Source organism: Orycteropus afer, unplaced genomic scaffold, assembly GCF_000298275.1.
Source record: "Orycteropus afer afer isolate SDZICR_OR568_19922 unplaced genomic scaffold, OryAfe1.0 scaffold00238, whole genome shotgun sequence".
NCBI lineage: Eukaryota > Metazoa > Chordata > Mammalia > Tubulidentata > Orycteropodidae > Orycteropus > Orycteropus afer.
This window is the reverse complement of record NW_006921825.1, coordinates 4,823,654-4,843,429: the sequence shown is the minus strand read 5'-3', so window position 1 is coordinate 4,843,429 and position 19,776 is coordinate 4,823,654. Positions and strand designations below refer to the sequence as shown.

Here is a 19,776-nt window from a genome sequence, read left to right as displayed (position 1 = left end):
TTTTTTTTTTTTTTTTTTTGCTGCTCTTTTTCTAATTGTTGGAGATGTTGGGTTAAGGTATTTATTTTGCTCCTTTCTTTTTTGATGTGTACATTTATTGCTATAAATTGGCCTCTGATCACTGCTTTTGCTGTGTCCTGAAGATTTTGGTATGTTTTGTCTTCATTCTCAGTTGATTCAAGGAATTTGTTAATTTCATTTTTTTATTTCTTTTATTACCCGGTCATTTTCAAGGAGAATGTTATTCAGTTTCCATGTGTTTGCTCTTTTTCTGTTGGTTATCCTATTGTTGATTTCTAATTTTATAGCATTATGATCTGAGAAGATGCCTTGAAGTATTTCAGTGTTTTTAAATTTATTAAGGCTTGCCTTGTGGCCTAACATATGGTCTATCCTGGAGAATGATCCATGTGCACTAGAAAATAATGCATAGTGTGCTGTTGTTGGGTGAAGTGCTCTGTAGATGTCTATTAAGGTCAAGTTGGTGTATTGTATTGTTTAGTTCTTCTGCGTCTTTGTTGTGTTTCTTTCCAGTTGTTCTATCTTTCATTGAAAGTAGTGTATTAAAATCTCCTACTATGACTGTGGAGTCATCTATTTGTCTTCTCCATTCTGTTAAAGTCTGATTTATATATTCTGGGGCTCTTTCATTGGGTGTATGAATATTTATAATGGTTATATCCTTTTGTTCAATCAACCCTTTAAACATAGTGTAATATCCTTCCTTGTCTCTTTTGGTGTTTTTTATCTTAAAGTCAATTTTATCAGAAATTAATATTGCCACTCCTGCTCTATTTTGGTTGCCATTTGCTTGATATATCTTTTTCCAGCCTTTGATTTTAAGTCTATTTTTGTCTTTGTTTCTAAGGTATGTCTCTTATAGACAGCATATTGATGGCCTATGTTTTTTATCCACTCTGTAATTCTCTATATCTTGAGTGATGCATTTAATCCATTGACATTCAGTGTAATTATTGACAAGCATGAATTTGTTGCTGTCATTTTGTTATGTATTTTTTCGTGCCATTGTTGATTTGTTTGTTCTGTATAATTTTCCGTGCTGAGCTCATTTATGAATTGCGTTATCACTTCCTTTGTTGCTGTTGTTTTGGTATTTGCTAAATATTTGTGCTTGCCTTCTTTTTTATTTTGATGTGAAGGTTTATAATTTTTCTTTGAGGTTACCCAGTGATTTATAATTTTCTTCCCAAATTTAGAACAGTCCTTTCTATCTTGCAATTGTCTTGACTTCCTCACCATTTAGAAGTTCTGTGACTACACTATTTTTTCCCTCTTTTTGGTCTGTTGTTGTCTTAATTTGCCAATTAATGTCTCTTGTTCCCTGTTTACAATCTTGTAGTCTTATTTACTTCCATATTTGGGTTTGTTTTTGGGTTATATCATCATATATGTTAATGTTTGGTAGTTGTTTGCTGTTGTTGGTTCTCTGTCTGAAGGACTGCCTTTAGCATCTCTTGTAAGATTGGTTTCATTTTTACAAATTCCCTTAATTTCTGCTTAGCTGGAAATTTCCTAATTTCACCCTCATATTTGAGGGACAGTTTTGCTGGGTATATAATTCTTGGTTGGAAATATTTTTCTTTCAGGGTTTTTATATGCCATCCCATATCCTTCTTGACTGCATGGTTCTGCCAAGAAATTAGAGCTTAGTCTTATTGGATGCCCTTTGTAGGTAACTTTTTGTTTTTTCTGTGCTGCTTTCAGTATTCTTTCTTTGTCTTTGGTTTTGATGAGTTTGATGATGATATGTCTTCATGATTTTTTTGGGGGGGATCTATCCTGTTTGGGGTTTTTTGGACTTCTCGAATGGCTATATTCTCATCTTTCTTCATATTTGGGAAAATCTCTTCCAAAAAATCTTGGACAGTTTTCTCTGTGGTTTTATTTGTCTCTTTCTATTCTGGAATTCTGATTACATGTAGGTTATTCCTCTTGATGGTATCCCACATGAACCTTAGGCTTTCTTCATTTTGTTTTGATTCCATTTTTTCTGATTGAGCCCTTTCCAAAGAAATATTGAGGTATTATTCTTCAATTTCACTAATTCTGCCTTCCATTGATTCAATTCTACTTCTTTGCCCATTCAATGTGTTATTTATTTCTGAGAATTTATTGTTACTCTTCTGGATTTCTGTCTGTAGATTTTCTATCATTTCTAATTTTTCATTTATTTTATCATTTTGTTCTTGTATTGTCTTCCAAAATTGTTCTAGGGTTTTGTCTGTGTTTTCCTTAATTTTGTTAGCATTTTCCTTGATCTGTCTCTCAATCCACTGAAAGTACTTAAATATAATTCTTTTGAATTCCTCATCAGGGAGTTCCAATGCTGCTTCTTCTTCCAGGATGTCTTCTGGTTCTGTATCCTGGTGCCTTGTTTCTACCGCTTTATCTTGCTTGTTTGTGTGGACTGTGATGATCTGTTGTCTCCAAGACATTGTGACATTTTTGTGTTTATTTTTAATTGGTGATTGTATGTTGGAGTGATTCGCCTAAGATTTTCATTTTCTTTGTTTTGTTTGGATGTATCAGAGTAAGCAAGGTATGGTGCTCCAATATTTGCCTTTTGGCAGCCTTCATGCACTCACCACTAGTCTCTTTTCCACTTGTTAGCTTCCCTTATGTCTGTGCTGTCCTTGGCAAACAGAGACTCTTCTTAGTTCCCTGGAATCTGAATGAGAATGCTGTTGCTTTAAATATCCAAAAATGGCCACCACTTATAAACATTCAAAATGGCTGTGCCCTCCAGACAGACAAAATTCCACAGGTCAATTTATCTCCTTTGATGTTTTCCTTTTCAATCATCAGCCACCAGCACAGTTGTCCATGCAGGTGTTAGTGAACAGGGCCAATTTTTATGTTAATTCTCAGGTCCTAACAGCACTTGGAAATATTCAAACTTTGTGCCATCAGGATAGCTGACGGTCTGCACCTCTGTTTGTCTCATTATTCATTATTTTCATTTAAGTTCTTCTACTAGTTGGTGTTTAATCCACTTCTGTATCCTTCCTTTCAAAGCTCAGGGTGCCAGGATTATATTCTGTATCTGTGTCAATTGGTTTCTCTTTTCTTGTTGAAGAGGGTCTGTGTAGCTTGTCTGCCTAATCTACCATTTTACCAGAAGTCTCACTGGCTGATTTAAAATACTTACTGGCAAATATTTCTTCCTAGTCTGTCTTAGTCTGGCAGCTTCTCTGAAACCTGTCTCCATGGTTGATCCTGTTGATATTTAAATACTGGTAACATAACTTCCAGAATCATAGCAACATATAAGCCACTGCAGTATGACAAATTGACAGATGAGTGGTGGAGAAAAGAGGGTAGCAGTGAGGAAATGGACAGCTCGTTATTGATGCAGAGAGCCTACTCATGGGACTCCTGCCCATGAGGACAGTGGCCCTGTCTTGTATGCCTTAGCAACAGGGAGCTGACTACTGCAGTGGGTAAGGAGTCAGAATTATTATGCCTGGACCAGTGCCTGAAAAAGTAGACTTAAAAAGTGTGAAGACCAGGCAAAATATTATTCCTTAACTGCCACTTTAGGTACTAGGCAAAAGAAGACAGAGAGCACTGCTAGAACAGTAGAGCTAGGAAGCATACCAGAGAGAATGATGACTGAGACTTGCAGTTATTGGAAAATTAGTGGGTTTCATTGACTTTTAGTGTTACATGATCTGTATTTTGACCAATTCATATCTTTAGCATTAGCCAAGCTGCAGCAGTGATTTCCTTTTTATAGATCTTATTCTTTTCTGATAAATATTGCAATTCCAAAGAAATCTAGGGAGTTGTATACCCTTGGATTACTGGACAGATAGCATTCCAGGACAGACTTCCCTGTTCCAGTAAAATCCTGATGCATTGGGTCCTATTCCAGCCATGGCCACAAACTTGGGCAGCCAGAGCATTGTTTATTTTAATACTGTATATATCCACCCAACAGCATGTACAGCCTGAGCCTTAGAAGTATCCACTGTCTAACTTCCTTTTGACTGGGGCACAAGAAGGTTCAGCCTCAGATTGCTGGGTGTGGGAGCCCAAGAAAATGTCATCAAGGCCGTAAAAGGCACAATGCAGGGAGACTAAAACTTTTCTCCAGCTTTGAAGGGAGGAGGCCAGCTGACTTCTCAGCAGCTGCCTGCCCAGGAAAGCCCTTGGTGTGGTTCCAGACGTTCATAATGTTTCTCCATGCGTTTGTTTTCCGATAACTGCTCTCAAGCAGCCTTTGATAGAAGACTGAGGATCTGAGTGATTTTGGCTTGGCTTTCTGACATCTGGTGGAGGAGTTGGACCTGCTCAGTGTCCTTGAGATGGGTATTAGTTGCTTGGTCTCTTGCATTACAGAAGGGGCCAGAGAAAAGTCAAAGTTCTAGGTAATAAGAGAATAAAGCATGCAGAGAACCACAGAAGTATGCATCTCCTCCATAGATAATTCAGATGAAATACTAGATTCACACTGTCATTGAGTTGACTCCACTCCTATCAACCCAATGGACAGCAGAATGAAATACTGCCTGATCCTGGGCTATCCTCAGAGTAGTAGCTTGTGTGGGCCCATTGTTGTAGCCACTGTGTCAATCCATCCCATTAAAGGTCTTCTTTTGCTCTGACCCTCTATATGTACACACACAAAAATGAATGAAAGGAAAGAAAATCCATAATCCCTTAACACGAGTAAAATGTTCCATGCATATTTTTTTCCTTTTAACTAAAACAGAATCATAGCATAGTACTATAATTCAAACTGCTGTTTTCTCTAAATAATATGTCATGGATATCTTTCTATTCCTTTAGTTTTATTCTATCCCAGAATTTTAAATAGATACATAGTGATCATTTTATCAAGGTATTGTGATTTATTTTTTAATCCAATCTCCTCATATTGTAAAAGGCTTCAATTGTTTCCAGTTTTTCACTTACATAAATAATGTAGTGGCAAACATCCAAAGACCAGAAATTGAATACAGCCATATTTATTTACTTTGGAATAATTCATAGGCATAGAGTCATTGAGTAAAAAGTATGACAGATGTCAATATCTATGATATATGTGATATATATTTCAAAATTATGCTCCAGCATGGTTGTACCAATTGATACTCCTCCCCAGTTGCCCAGGGGAACATACAAGAGTGTAATATTTGCCATATGCCCACCAACTGAATATTTATTATTTTTAAAATAATTATCCATTGTTGTGGGTACTAAAAGAATAAGTTTGAACCTCAAAGAAACCAGATCCTAGACAAAAAAAAAAAAAAATTAACATGGAAATAAGACACATGGATCTGGTGTCAGGTTCACTTTTTCTACTGCAAAAAGCAGTGGGATGCAAAATTCTCGTGCTCCAACATAACCTTAAAACACTTCCTTCCATCCTTAGAAAGAAGTGTGACTTTTATCACTAACAGTGACTGCCCAAAATATTAAAAACCATGGCACATAGTAAAGAGCCCTGGTGACACAATTGTTAAGTGCTCGACTTCTAACTGAAAGGTTGGTAGTTTGAACCTACCCAGAAGCTCAACAGGAGAAAGATATGGCGATCTGCTTCCATAAAGATTACTGCCAAGGAAATGTTATGGGGAAGCTCTATTCTGTCATGGGATTACACAGAGTAGGTACTCATTGATACAACCTTTATTGAACACTTACTATGTGCCAGACATCAGGTGAAGCACTTTATAAGCATTTCCCCATTTAATCTTATAAAATATCTTGAAAGAAAGCACTATTAAATACTGTCCCACTCAGCACTCATTTTAAGGATGAGAAAACTGAGCTATAAAGATGCAAGTAACTTACTTAAGATCATATAGCTAAGTAGAATTTAAATCTTCAGCAGCCTTGAAACTACCAGGGGCACTTTCTAAGGTAGATCCCATTTTATGAAGTGGAGGTTTTCCCGCTGCAGTTAAGCAAGTGGGAGCAGGCCTGTACAGAGGAGAGAAAAGGCTGTGCCAGTGGGTCTCCCATCTGATGCTTCTGTTCTTCAGTTGACCACGTGGTGCCAGAGCCTGAGTCTGGCTTGACGGAGGCCTATGAGAAGTGGCGAGAGTGGGCTGATGGCAAGAGCTGCTGTGACTATGCCCTGCATGTGGACATCACTCACTGGAATGACAGTGTCAAACAGGAAGTGCAGAACCTTATCAAGGACAAAGGTGAGTCTGAGCATGCCCTCTGCCCTTTTCCTTTGGCTTCTCCCTTGGCCTTCCTTCTCCCATCATCTACCTATTTGAGTTACTTCCCCTTGCTTGGGGCCTAGAACCTTGAGTGTGAGCACAGATGGGTACCACTGTGTTCTAGACATTTAATTTTTACTGATGTGATCCTACTTACTCCTCCTAGGACCCCTATGAGATAGGAGTTGTCATCTTCCCATTGTAGATGGAAAAATTGAGGCTCAAAATAACTGGTTCAAGAGACTTAGTAAGCAATAGCTCTAACCAAAGTCTGTGCTCTTCTCTTCCATGCAATACTGCCCTTTTTACAGAGGAAGAAACTGAGATTAGGAGAGATTCACTTTACTGACAGTCACATGTTTGTAAACATGAGATTAAGGATTTTAAACCCCTATTGCTTTTACTCCAAAGATCAAACTTTTACTATCATATAACAATGGCACTGTCAGAAAGACCAAGAATGTCTGGGAGCAAGGATTTTGTTGACACTCAGGCTAGCAGCTTGGGGAATGAAACAAGTTCATGTATGTGTGTGTATAACCTTTCAGTGAGTATGCGATTTAGGTTCCCAGTGCTGTCTTCAATTCTTCTGCTCTCTAATTCTTTCTGCTTTTTGAACAACAGATATTTTATTTTTTACTCCCTCCCATGTATGCCCACATTCATGCAATATGCTCACCACTGTAAGGTGGCCTAAAGGATATAGGGAAGTATAAGCCATGGTCATTGCTGAACATCTAAATGAAGGGAAGCAGGCTAATGAAGAACAAACAGATAAATACTATATGATGCAAACACTGTTACTAAATGAGTAATCTAGACATAAATGTTAGGGGCTCAGTGGAAGACAGGGATAAAGGAACATTTCCTAGAGGATGAGATTCCTTCCTTACCCTCTGAGCCCTGTGTGGTCCTAGTGACTACGTCCTTCATGATGCAGAATGTGAAAGTAGCTTCTTCCCTTCTCCCTTATGTCTCCTTTTACACTGAACATCTCACATGGGATAGAGAACTAAATGACTTCAATATACACTTCCCTGCCAAAAAGCATGGGTCATTCCATGGATAACACAGAGGCTTGTGGGAAGGGTAGTGTTGAGAAAACTGCCCTGAGGTGAACCACTCTGTGTAGGGAAGTTCTCCAATTACAATCCATTTTTGGCTTGGAGTGCTGTAGGCTGAGATGGCCCTAATGGTTGGAGACCAAAATTGTCTTCTTTTCCCAAAAATGATCCTCTCTTCACCATTCCTATCTATTTCTGTAAATCACAGTATTAATCCATTTATTTTGGTTCAAAATTGAATAGCTCTTTCTTTATAACCCTTAAAAAAAAGTAGTGACTGTCAAGTTGATCCCAACTCATAGTGACCCCATGTGTGTCAGAGTGGAATTGTGCTTAATAGGGTTATTTTAAAAGATAAATAATTTATTTTGTTATTGTTGAGAATACCCACTGCCAGGGAATCAATTCCAACTCATAGTGACCTATTGGGTTTCTAAGGCTGTAAATCTTTACAGAAGTAGATTGCCTCATCCTCCTGCAGAGCAGCTGGTAGGTTTGAACCATTGACCTGGTTAGCAGCCACCAGAGCTCCTTTATTGAGAATATATACAGCAAAACTTACACCGATTCAATAGTTTCTACAGGTACAGTTCAGTGACATTGATTACATTCTTTGAGTTGTTTACATTCTCACATACTTCTTCTGAGTTGTTCCTCCCCTGTTAATATAAACTTACTGCCCTCTAAGGAATCTGTCTAATCTTTCTGGTTGCTGTTGTCATTTTGGTCCCAAAGAGATAGATCTTAAAAGAGCATAATGCCCAAGGCAGACATTCATTACTAGTTAAGCTATACTATTGTTTAATTTTAAGAAGACTTCAGGGGATATTTCTGGATGAGGGTTTAAAGATTATCTCAGGGCAATAGTTCAAGGGACATATTCAGCCTTTGTGGATTCCATGATAATTTCAAATTGTTCTGCATTTTCACCCTTTTGATAAAAATTCTTCTATAGAATATTTCATTAAAATGTTCAGTAATAGTAGCTGGGCATCATCCAGTTTTGGCAACATCCAAGGCACAATTGGTGTCTGTTCATCTGGAGCAAAAAAGAAAGAAGGAGAGTTAGGGATGGGAGAAGAAAATGGAATGTGTTGCTGATTATCTCCATGAACAACTGCCTCTACAGTGTTTAATGGCTCATTTTTCAGAATTAGATCAGAGGCCTTTCTTCTGAGGTTATCTCTCGATGGACTCAAATTGTTAATCTTTTGGCTAGCAGTTGAGCTCCTTAACTATTTGCACTAACAAGGACTCCTTATAACCCTTACCCACTGCCATTGGGTTGATTGCAATTCATAATGATCCTATAGGGCAGAGTAGAGCTGCCCCATAGAGTTTCCAAGGCTGTAAATCTTTACAGCAACAGACTGCCTCATCATTCTTCCACTGAGAAGCTGGTGAGTTTAAACAACCAGCCTTTTGGTTAGCAGCTGAATGCTTTAACCACTGGACTACCAGAGCCCCTTTATAACCCTTAGGACTTGGATATTAGACTTCAGGTAAAACTCGCCTACTGGTAGCGTAGTGCCTAAGGTACTTGACTGCTAACCAGAAGGCTGGCGGTTCAAACCCACCAGCCACTCCTCGGAAGGAAGGTTAGGCAATCTACTTCCGTAGTGATACTGCCTCGGAAACCCAAGGAGGGGGCGCTATGAGTCGGGTCCGATGTGACAGCACATAACAACAACAACAACAGCTATAAGAGAGATACCACAGGTGGGTGGCTTTAACACAAAAATTTATTTTCTCACAGTTAGGGGGCTAAAAGTCCAAATTCAGGGCACTGGCTCTAGGTGAAGGCTCTGGAACAAAGTCCTTGTCTCTTTTGAGCTTCTCTTCTTGAAGATCTTCAAGTGGCATGCCATCTGTCTCTCCCATCTCTGCTCTTTTGCAGCTTGCTTATTAACTGCTATTATATTTCAAAAAAGATTGACTTTACACTGATACTGCCTCATTAACATAACCAAGAAAACCCATTCCCAAATAAGATTATAACCACAGATATACCCAAAAGGAACTAAACACATTGCTATCGTGTCAATGTTGACCCATAGTGACCCTTTAGGATACAGTAGATCTGCCCCATAAGGCTGAAATTTTTATGAGAGCAGCCTGCTACTCTCATGAATTGCCCGTGAGTTCCAACTGCTGACCTTTAAGCTTTCAGTGAGCACTTAACCACTGTACCACTAGAGTTCTTTATCCACAGGTATAGGGGTTAGGATTTAAATTATAGCATGTAGTTTTGGGGACACAATTCAATCCTTAACACCTTCTGTCCGTTTTCTCTGTTAGTTGTCTAAGGGCAACATTTATCTTAGTTCTCTTCTTGGATCTAACATCCTACACAGGCTTACTGTATAGCAGACATTCATTTGATAGTGACATAAACTAATCCCCAGGGGATCCGTCAATGGAGACCAAATATGTGCCAGGCTGATGCTAAGAGCTCTGCATGCTTTATCTCATTTAATGTTCACAACCACCTTATGAAGAAGGATATTATTATTGTTCCCATTTTACAGATGAAGAAACCAAGTCTCAGAGAGGTTGAATAGTCCAAGTTAATTGAACTAGTATGTGGTAGATTCCAGGTGGTGTAACCCTAGTGTCTGAACACAACTACAATGCTACAGTGACCCTTTATGATAAATACTGCCTAAAATGATATCAAAACATATTGGCCCTCTACTATCAAATGCTTGAGGGAGAGAGGTGAGAAAGAGGTATGGAAGCAGATGCCGTTTGGCTGATATCACACAGGAATTGTTGATTTTATGGTGTGGGAGTGGAGGAACTGGACACACAGAAAAATGCTCTCCAAGAATGTGAAGAAAGGTATCTGTTTGCATTGGACAAGAGTCTACATTATAATTATCATTCCATCATGGGTGATAGAAGTGATTGCAGAGGGTGGAGACTGGTTGTGATCATGTTCTTTCTCTTATTTTCCCCTACCTCTTCCCTCTCTTACAGGAGTTAACTCCTTCATGGTTTATATGGCCTATAAGGATTTGTATCAAGTGTCCAACACAGAGGTAACAACCCATTTACTGTGTGGTTTGGGGTAGCTGGATGGGTTTTCTGTTTTTGCTGATGACCTTGGCTCTTTTTATATGAGTCACTGTGGTCACTGTGGGAGACCCTGGGCCAGGGTGCTCACTGAAGTCCTTGTAGTCTGTATTGCATTTTAAATAAAAGAATGGCAGGATGCCCGTGGCCATATAGAAAGGGAGCTAGAATTCCCATTGGCAGCATCTTCCTCAAAAGTATATCAAGAAGAGCTTAAATCTACATCTGCCAAACTCCAAACCCCTTGCAAGGTCAGTGGAAGTGTGAGGTTGTTACCCTTGCAGGATTAAAGAAGCACTTCTGCTGTGATTGTTTCAGATAAATTTCAGGTTTTCATAGGAATACAAGAAATGTATTCCCACGTATCCTGGTTAGGAGGTGAAAGTAGGTCTATACTGAGAGGTTAAGCAGCAGGGGTTTCAGCTTTTGGGTTGGCTTTTGACCAGGTGGTTGTAGCTTTCTAGAACATTTGTTGAGAAGGATTCTGAAGTCCGATCTCAGCTCAGTGGGAAATAAAACCCACTGCTGTCATGTTGACTCCAACTCTATAGGACAGAGTAGGACTACCCCATAAGGTTTCCAAGGCTGTAAATCTTTCTGGAAGCAGATTGACTTATCTTTCTCCCATGGAGCAGCTAGTGGGTTTGAATTACCAACCTTTTGGTTAGCAGCCAAATGCCTTAACTACTGTGCCACCAGAGCTCCCTCAATGGGTAATAATTCCATTAAAAATGTATGCCAGATGCCGATGTTCATCGCAGCACTATTTACAATAGCCAAAACTTGGAAACAACCTAGATGTCCAACAACTGAGGAATGGATAACCAAACTTTGGTACATTCACACAATGGAATACTATGCAACGCTAAAGAATAATGTAGAATCTGCAAAACACCGCATAACGTGGATGAACTTGGAGGACGTTATGCTGAGTGAAATAAGTCAGTCACAAAAGGACAAATATTGTATTAGTCCATTATTGTGAAAGTTAAGGAAAGGTTTATATATTGGAGGACATTTTCTTTGTTGGTTACCAGGGGTGGGAGGGAAGGGGAGGGAATGCTGTTAGATAGATAGGGATAAATATTGATTTGGGTGAAGAGAAGGGCAATGTACCAAATGTGAGTGACCAATATGGCATCATTGAGGATGAGAAAGACAGAGAGAGTTACATGGGCAGTACAAACAACAAATATGAACCCCTTTGTAAATACAATACTGAGTTGTCAATGAAAGCAAACATGGGTATAGAGACGGATAGATGGGTGAACAAGCTAAACAATTATGTATGTCTAAATGGAGAGTGTATCCAAGATCATATACAGGGTTGGCAGACAATGGGCCTCTTGAAGATTATGAAGGGATGGACACTGGGAGGAGGTAACTATGGGGAGGAAGTGGGAGGGGAGCTGCTGCATTGTAAATTCTGGTCAATGACATGAGACAAAGTATATGTGAACTGCTGTATGAAAAGTGAATTTACTCTGTAAATCTTCACCCAAATCCTAATAAAAAAAAAAAAAAAGAAGACCATGAGAAAAAAAAAAAAAATGTATGCCAGAGGCAGGGCAGAGGGGTTGGTAGCACTTTCTGTATATCTGCCCTCTTTACCTAGAAAGACTCTAGGGTAATTTACTGTTTTCTAGAGTTGTATTAGACTAGCACTCCTTTTGTTCATCTGTGTTTTGGGCTGCATTTCCTCCCTAGGCGGTTTCCTCAGCTCATACCATTTGTTTTTAGCTCTGAATTTAGTCATCAGCCTTTTTGTTAGATTGCTAAAAGCATCAGTGACTTGTGAAGGTGACAAAAGTTCATTTCTATTTCAGCTATATGAGATCTTCAGCTGCCTGGGAGAGCTGGGGGCCATTGCCCAAGTTCATGCTGAAAATGGGGATATCATTGCCCAGGTAACAGCTGTCTAGCTTCTTGTAATATGTTTTTTGCATAGGCTTGGGTCTGTGTTCCCTTTGTTTCCTTATTTCTTCAATATTGCTTGAACTTTCAATGTGTATGAGGCATAGTCATAAGTGCTCTGTTGCAGCTAAGCCCAGTACATGCTCTAAAGAGCCTCACCATCGAAGAGAGGGAAAAGTAGACAAGCAAGGAAGAAAGTAGAAGATGCTGTAAAATAGAAAGAGATCTCACATTTTGTAGAATCAGAAATGGTGTCCTGAAAGGAGGTTTTAAAATTGAACCATTCAGTGGGGAAGCGTTTGCTGATACTGTTCTGACAATGAGTCAAAGCTACGTGACAGTCTCCATCCTAGAGGAAAACCTTCAGGCATTATTTCTCTGAAACCATAAATCTCATCCAGGTCTCCGGAACTCACTGCCTTAGATAATAAAGAACTGAGGTCTTGTGGGGATCAGCCATCCCACTGGTTTCCTAGAAATTATATTGAGAGACCTGAGGAAAGAGTGATGAAAGTGAGGGCCCCAAGGCCCAAATTGATCATTTGCAAGGAAGCAGAAGGCCATACTCTCTCCATCTCCTGGGCTGACTAATGGGATAGATGCACAGATGTGTCTTGGGAAAGGGCTTTGTTTATCTCAGAAACAATCAGGATTGGCCTCTCCTGGCAGGAGGCAGCCAGAAAAGAAGAGTGAGCTCTCTTAGTCCATTTGATAACATTAACAGCAGAAACAATTATTCATTCTTTCAAAGAGTATTGCCTGAACACTTTGGACCAGACACAGTGCTGTAGAAGTGAGCCAAAACAGATGCATTCCATATCTCCTAAGTGCTTAGGTTGTGCCTTTGTTTTAGAAGTTGGCCAGAACTTGGTGAATGTGGTCAGCAAGGGTGTAAGAACAATGTTTACACTGACCTGAATCTCAGACCCCTTAGCTTGTTGAATAGTCATAGCATGTTTCTTTAAAACAAAACAAAAAAATGCTATAAATATGTGTATAATACACTTACCTATTTAACATTTTTCACATGTACAATTTAGTGATAGTAATTAAATTAATCATGTTGTGCAACCATCATCAATATCCATTGCCTAAATTTCCATTACCCTTCCTGGTAACAACTATTAAACTTTGGTCTTTTATATATTTGCCTACTCTAGGTATTTTATAATAGTGAGATCATATAACATTTGCCCTTTGTGACTTACTTGCCTCACTCAAGGTTCACCCATGTTGTGTGACAGACTTCATTTCTCCTACCAACTGAGTAATATTCCATTGCATGTCTACACTCTATTTTGTCTATTCACCTTTTGATGGACATTTAGTTGTTTCCACCTTTTTAACTATTGTCAATATTGCCACAGTCACCACTGGTGTCACATAGCAGTAGCAATAGGCAAACACTTAATATTAATACAAGGCACTGGTAAGTGTTCCAGGATGTTCTCACTTAACCTTCCCTAACTCTTTAAAGATGCCTTTCATCCTTACTGTTTTATAGACAAGAACATTGAGGCTCAGAATACTTAGATCACTAGTCCAAATCATACAGTGGTAGAGCCAAATCTTAGCCCCAAAGGTGATATACCTTAGTGGGCATCTTTACTCAGAGGTGGCACATCTGTGGCCCCTTGCCCCAGTTACCCAGTCAAAGTCCTCCACAGGGAGGCAGCACCTCAACAGTGCAGGGTTCCAGCTGTTGAGATTTCAGAATGACAGTTGTCCTGCTGGTGGAGAATCAGAGCTATGTGTGCAGTTTTTTCCTCTCATATGACCAGGAAGCTTTGTCAGCCAGGCTGCTGATAGTACCTTCTCCATATCCCCCACATACCCAAAATAATGAAACTGTTTTCCAGAGAGGGTCAAAATTTCTTACTCCCATAGGAGGGATCCCAGTGGTGGTAGGGCTAACACTCCTCCCCCTTCTCCAAGTTTCCAGAACAGCGGCCAGAGGTCCCAGCTCTCCTTCCAGCTGCTGTAGGCAATGACTCCCAGCTTCTCATTCTAGATTCCCCGGAGACAAATGGGGTCCAATGTAAAGTCCCTTTTCCCAAGTCCTTTCCTCTTGTGGCTCCTTAAGCACAGAAGCATCTCTAATGTCCTCAGTCCTTACCTCAGAAAAAAATTGTTCTGGTTACCTAGTACCGCTCTGCCAGGAATATACCACAAATGGGATGGCTTGAACAAACAGGAGTTTACTATCTTACAGTTTGGGAGGCTAGAAGTCCAAGTTCAAAGTGCCAGGCTCTAGGGGCTGTGTGAAAGCCCCTCGACCTTGGGCTGCAGCTCTACCTCTTGCTCCTGGCCCACTGAAGCTAGAGGCATCTCTTCACTCAGGTAGCTACTGGCTGCTGAGGCTAACAAGCCCAAGTGACAAATAAAATGATGTTACCTGATGTTACCAAACCACATGGCAGGCCATTGATTCAAGTCCACTGAAAGTCCCAGGATTGGCAGAGCATGGCAGGCTGCTGAATGACAACTCAGCTACATGCAGGGTTCAAGCATATAAGCTAGAGACCATTCCCAAAGCTGTTTCTTATTTACAGGAAGCAGACCATACACCCAAAGGCAGCTACTCAGCTGCTCACAGTAGATTCCACCATGGAGTTGATTACCAGTCTCATCATGGGGAATAGCCCATCTAGCTGCATAGCCACTCAACCAGGCCTAGCCAAGTTGACAGACAAACTTAACCACCACAGAACTGTTCCCAGTCAGGACACGAATAAAGGTATATTCCATTTGGATGAGTTTTGTGTGTGTGTTTATTACATTGAACTTGAGTTGAAAAATTTTCTCATGTTGTTCCAGTGAAGGCAGCTGCTACACTCAGTCTTTGGCTGCTTGTATGCAAAAAGGACTCAAGAATGAGAAGAAATCTGTTCTTTTGGGTACAAACAATGCTTTAAAAAATTTCAACCTGACAGGACAATCAGAGCACATAGTGTCTTTAGCCATTCATTGAACAGATATTTATTGTGCACTTATTATGTGCCATGTCTTGGAAAGAGAAGATGAAAAAGTCACAGTCCCTTTCATTATGGAGCAAGCTGCAGTTGCATTGTGACCCAAACTGTGATGTGATTATAGCATCATATCAGAGTGCCCCCTGCTCCTCTTCCCATGCAAGGAGGCATCATTGGGCCTTTAGACTTTTAGAATAGGACTTTCCAATTTGGGCTGTGCATCAGAATCTTTAAGCAGAATCTGGAGTTTAAAGAAAGATTCCTGGTTTAGTTCCAGAGATTCTTATTCATTGATGAGTAATACAGTTCAGACAAAGAGCCCTAGTGGCACAGTGGTTAAGTGTTCAGCTGCTAACCTAAAGGGTGGTGGTTCAAACTCATCAGCCAGATTTGGAATTGACTCACCAGCATACAATAATCACAACAACAGATTTTAGACAACTGTATTTTGAAAGTTTCCTCCTGTTGATCTGAATGTGCTTAGAAACCACTTCTGATTCTGGTCTCATCCTATGCTAGCTCTCTTGCCTTGTTGTTGTTGTTGTTGTTGTTAAGTGCCGTCGAGTCGTTTCCGACTCATAGTGACCCCATGCACAGCAGAACGAAACACTGCCCTATCCCGCGCCAGCCCCATAATCCCTGCTATACTGGAGCTCATCATTGCAGCCACCGTATCAATCCATCTCGTTGAAGGCCTCCCCCTCTTTCGTCGACCCTCCACCCTACCTAGCATGACATCCTTCTCCAGGGAATGGTCCTTTCTTACAACATGACCAAAATAGGTGAGACGAAGTCTGGCCATTCTTGCTTCCAAGGAGCATTCTGGCTGCACTTCCTCCAGGACAGATCTGTTAGTTCTTTTAGCAGTCCATGGTACTTTCAGCATTCTTCACCAGTACCACAACTCAAAAGTATCAACTCTTCTTCGGTCTTCTTTATTCATTGTCCAAACTCTTGCCTTAGCACTGTTAAATAAGATAGAAGTGAAAGTGTCATAGAAGGCTGAAGATACTTTATTTGGAGACCCTAACCCTTATGACTTCAGGAGGAAGTTCAGAATGGAAATTCATCAGAGATTGGAAGAATTTTCATTCAATCCAAATTTCAATAAAAGATTAAAAATCAAATAAAACCCATTACTATTGGGTCAGTTCTGACTCATGGTGAACTATGGGTTACAGAACAGAATTGCTTGGTGCATAAGGTTTTCCTGGCTATAGATTTATGGATGCAGATTGCCAGGCTTTACTTCCTCCATGCAGCTGAGTGGGTTTGAATCACCAACCTTTAGGATAGTAGTGAAATGCAAACCACCCGCAGAGAACAAGGATAAAACTGAGGAAGAGGAAGACATAGGGAGGAACACAGGAAGTACAGGCAACTAAGGTGAACCCTTTTGCATGTACAGTACTGCGTTGTCAGTGATGGCAAGCATTGATACATGGGTGGATAGATTGGTGGACAGGCTGAATAATCAGGTATATCTAGGCAGGGGGGAGTGTGCCCATGACCATGTATAGGGTTGGCAGACAATGTTTCTACCTGCATATTTGTATGAGCTGTAAAAATGTCTGAGGGTATAGTACAGCTAACAAGGGGCAATGTTGTGGTGGCTTCTTGGCCACAGCCAGCTACCCTGAGAGAGCAAGTAGTTGGATATGTGGGCTTGGAACCGTGGTCGCAGGGGACATCAAGCTCAATTGGCATAACATACTACACAAAAATACTGTTCTACATCCTACTTTGGTTAGTAACTACTGGGGTCTTTAAAGCTTGCAAGCGGCCATCTAGATGCAACAATAGGTCTCTCTTCATCCAGAGCAAAGAAGAATGAAGAGAACCAAAGACACATGGAAACAATTTGTCCATGGGACTAGTAGACCATGCAATATGGTGCCCAGCTACCACTGTCAACCACTCAGAAAGGGATCAATGCAGGAGATCCTGGATTGAGTGGGAGAACAATGTGAAACAAAACTTAAAGTCATAAAAAAAAGAAAACGTTTGCTGGTCTGATAGAGCCTAGTGAGATCTATGAGACTATCGCCCTTGGTTACCCTTCACATTTAGAACTTAACTCACTCCTGTGACTTCCAGCCAAACAATAGACAAGCATATAGGGTGAATATTTACAGATACATTCCTTGGAGAGATCAATTCTGGGAGAAAAGAAGGGCAGTGTTTCCACAGGGAGATAGTTCATGGGGCGGGATTGCATGGGAAGGTAGGACACAGGGAAGAGATAACTACTGGTAGAAAGTGGAAAGAGAGCGGTTACATTGTGGGGAATTGCAGTCAATGACATGAAATAAAATGTGTATGAAATGCTGTATGAAAAATGAATTTGCTCTGTAAATTTTCATCCAAATCACAAGAAAAAATTTAAAAAAAAGTAGAAGTATAAACATTTTATGTCTCATGATTGCTTATAATATGTACATTTCCTTGCCTTTAGAATAATTTGTTATTAAAAAACAAACAAAAAAGTTCATCTTGTCCAAGAGGAAGGAATCATTGCCTCTCTGAATTGCTCATAGTTTCAAAGTGAGACAAAGCTTAATTGAGTTTACCTCCCTCTTTCATCACTAGCATACTCCCAGGCCACTGGGCCAGCTTATTGGTATAGAGGCACTTTGGAACTGGCCTTAGTAATTTGAGAGTGAATGCCAGCAAAGCCAAAGATATGATGGTTTAGGATTTCTGCCAGTTCTAATTAGCTCATGTATGTGTTCACTGCCTAGCCAACTACTTCTTTCTGAAAGCTGGCCAGAAGTCTTAGGAATTTAGCCATCAGCCAAAAGGATCAGTTATTCTGCCATGGCTACAACATGGTTAATTGAAATTTGACCTAAAGACTAACAGATGCTGTTTAGAGGCATTATTTTATCTGGTTAAATTCTAAATCTATTCAACCAAAGATTTAAAGCATAAAAGTTTGAAGGGCTTATTAAAATGCAGACTTCTAAGTTTCAACCCCACATATTCTGATTTGGTAGGCTTGGATTGGGCCAGAAATTGTCATTTTTTTAACAGCAACCAAGGTGATTCTGATGTAGGTGGTAGATAGACCATACTGAACTTCAAGAGGTCAGGCATAACATGACATTCAAGTACTCAACCCAGAACCAAGCAGAAGCAGACACTCAATACTGTTGAAAGCAAATGCGGAATGTGACAGTGAATTAAACAAATTCTTTTTTGGAGGTAGCAAGGTCTGAGAGATGAAGAATGAGATGGTGTGACTTTTCATGGGTAATGTAGAGAAAAAAAAAAAAAGATACTCTAACAGACTAAATATTTTAATGAAAGCAAGTCATCAGTAAATGTCTTTTCTCCTTTAAGTAAAAACTCTACCCTATTTTGCAACTCCAAATACAGAATCAATAAATTTCTTAACGTGTATATCTTGTTCTCTTTTCCCTTGAGCACATCTTTAGAACAGAACATACTGCCTAAATTTTCCAAGCCTCAGTTGAGCTCATTTCAAAATTGTCTATTCTTTTATCATTCCAGGAGCAAAGCCGGATGTTGGAAATGGGGATAACTGGCCCAGAAGGCCATGTGCTGAGCAGACCGGAGGAGGTAAGTTGCAGGGCATTGGTGCGGTTGGGAAGGGGAGAGAGCAGGAGTGCTGAAAGCACTGTCCTTTACCAGTATCTTCCTAGAGACTCTTGTCACAGTCCCAGCCGTCTTTATGGTTCATTTTGTATTGGAAGTGCTTGCATGTGGCCCACCTTCCCTGGGTGCATACACACCCAGTGTGCAAATAAACATTATTGGAGGGTGGTGAGAATCTTTGAATACCACACAGCAATACTGGGACATTTCATTCAGAAACCATTTCTGATTGACCCTAGCTCAGAGGCCCTGAGGAAATTAGAAAGGAATGCAAGGGAACTGCTTACTTCTGAGTCTTAATCTCTCAAAAGATAACAAAACATTGAATGTACTCCACAGTTATTCAGTAGGAGTGAGGCATTTCTAATTCCTTCACTAACCAGTGTGAATAGAGATATTTTCACTTACTGACTTACTCCATATTACATTGGAGTCCTGAAAAATATTAGCCATGTGGATAGGAGGTTGAAAGGAGTTTTAATAGATGCTATACACATCCATTGGTGTAAGGTGATGATTACATCCAGATATGGGAGTTTCCCACATATGAAATGATGGTCTGTGTCTGCGCTTAGCAGCTAAAAAGAGAATAAAAGGTACCAAGTAGTTGATTCCCTATCTCTGGGATGTCAGGAACCTGAGCTGCTGGCACAAGGCATGGAGCTGGGAATTGACGGTCCATATGGCAGACAGCAAATTGGCTTTGGGAGACTAGCCTGAGTCTGGCACCTGGAGCAAATTCAAGTCCCCCCATGTTCTGTCCCTGTCCTGCCATTGCAAAGCCAAATTTTACAACAGGTAGAAGGAGCCAGAATCAGAAATAACTATATTTCCATTACTCACCTCAAATGATGTTTTAAAAAGTCTTTTAAAATGGCCCTTGATTACCCTTCAAATTTAGAACTTAACTCACTCCTGTGACTTCCAGCCAAA

The 19,776-nt window shown here is 40.1% G+C and overlaps 1 protein-coding gene across 1 annotated transcript in view; it reads left to right on the top strand.

Moving 5' to 3' along the window:
- DPYSL3 (dihydropyrimidinase like 3) overlaps window positions 1-19,776 on the top strand; it is a 195,736-nt gene that overhangs the window by 152,912 nt on the left and 23,048 nt on the right. Inside the window, exons 4-7 of the mRNA XM_007949131.1 lie at window positions 6,015-6,179; window positions 10,244-10,305; window positions 12,166-12,246; window positions 18,739-18,807. Of these exons, the coding sequence (XP_007947322.1) occupies window positions 6,015-6,179; window positions 10,244-10,305; window positions 12,166-12,246; window positions 18,739-18,807 (377 nt within the window). The remainder of the gene's footprint in view (window positions 1-6,014; window positions 6,180-10,243; window positions 10,306-12,165; window positions 12,247-18,738; window positions 18,808-19,776) is intronic.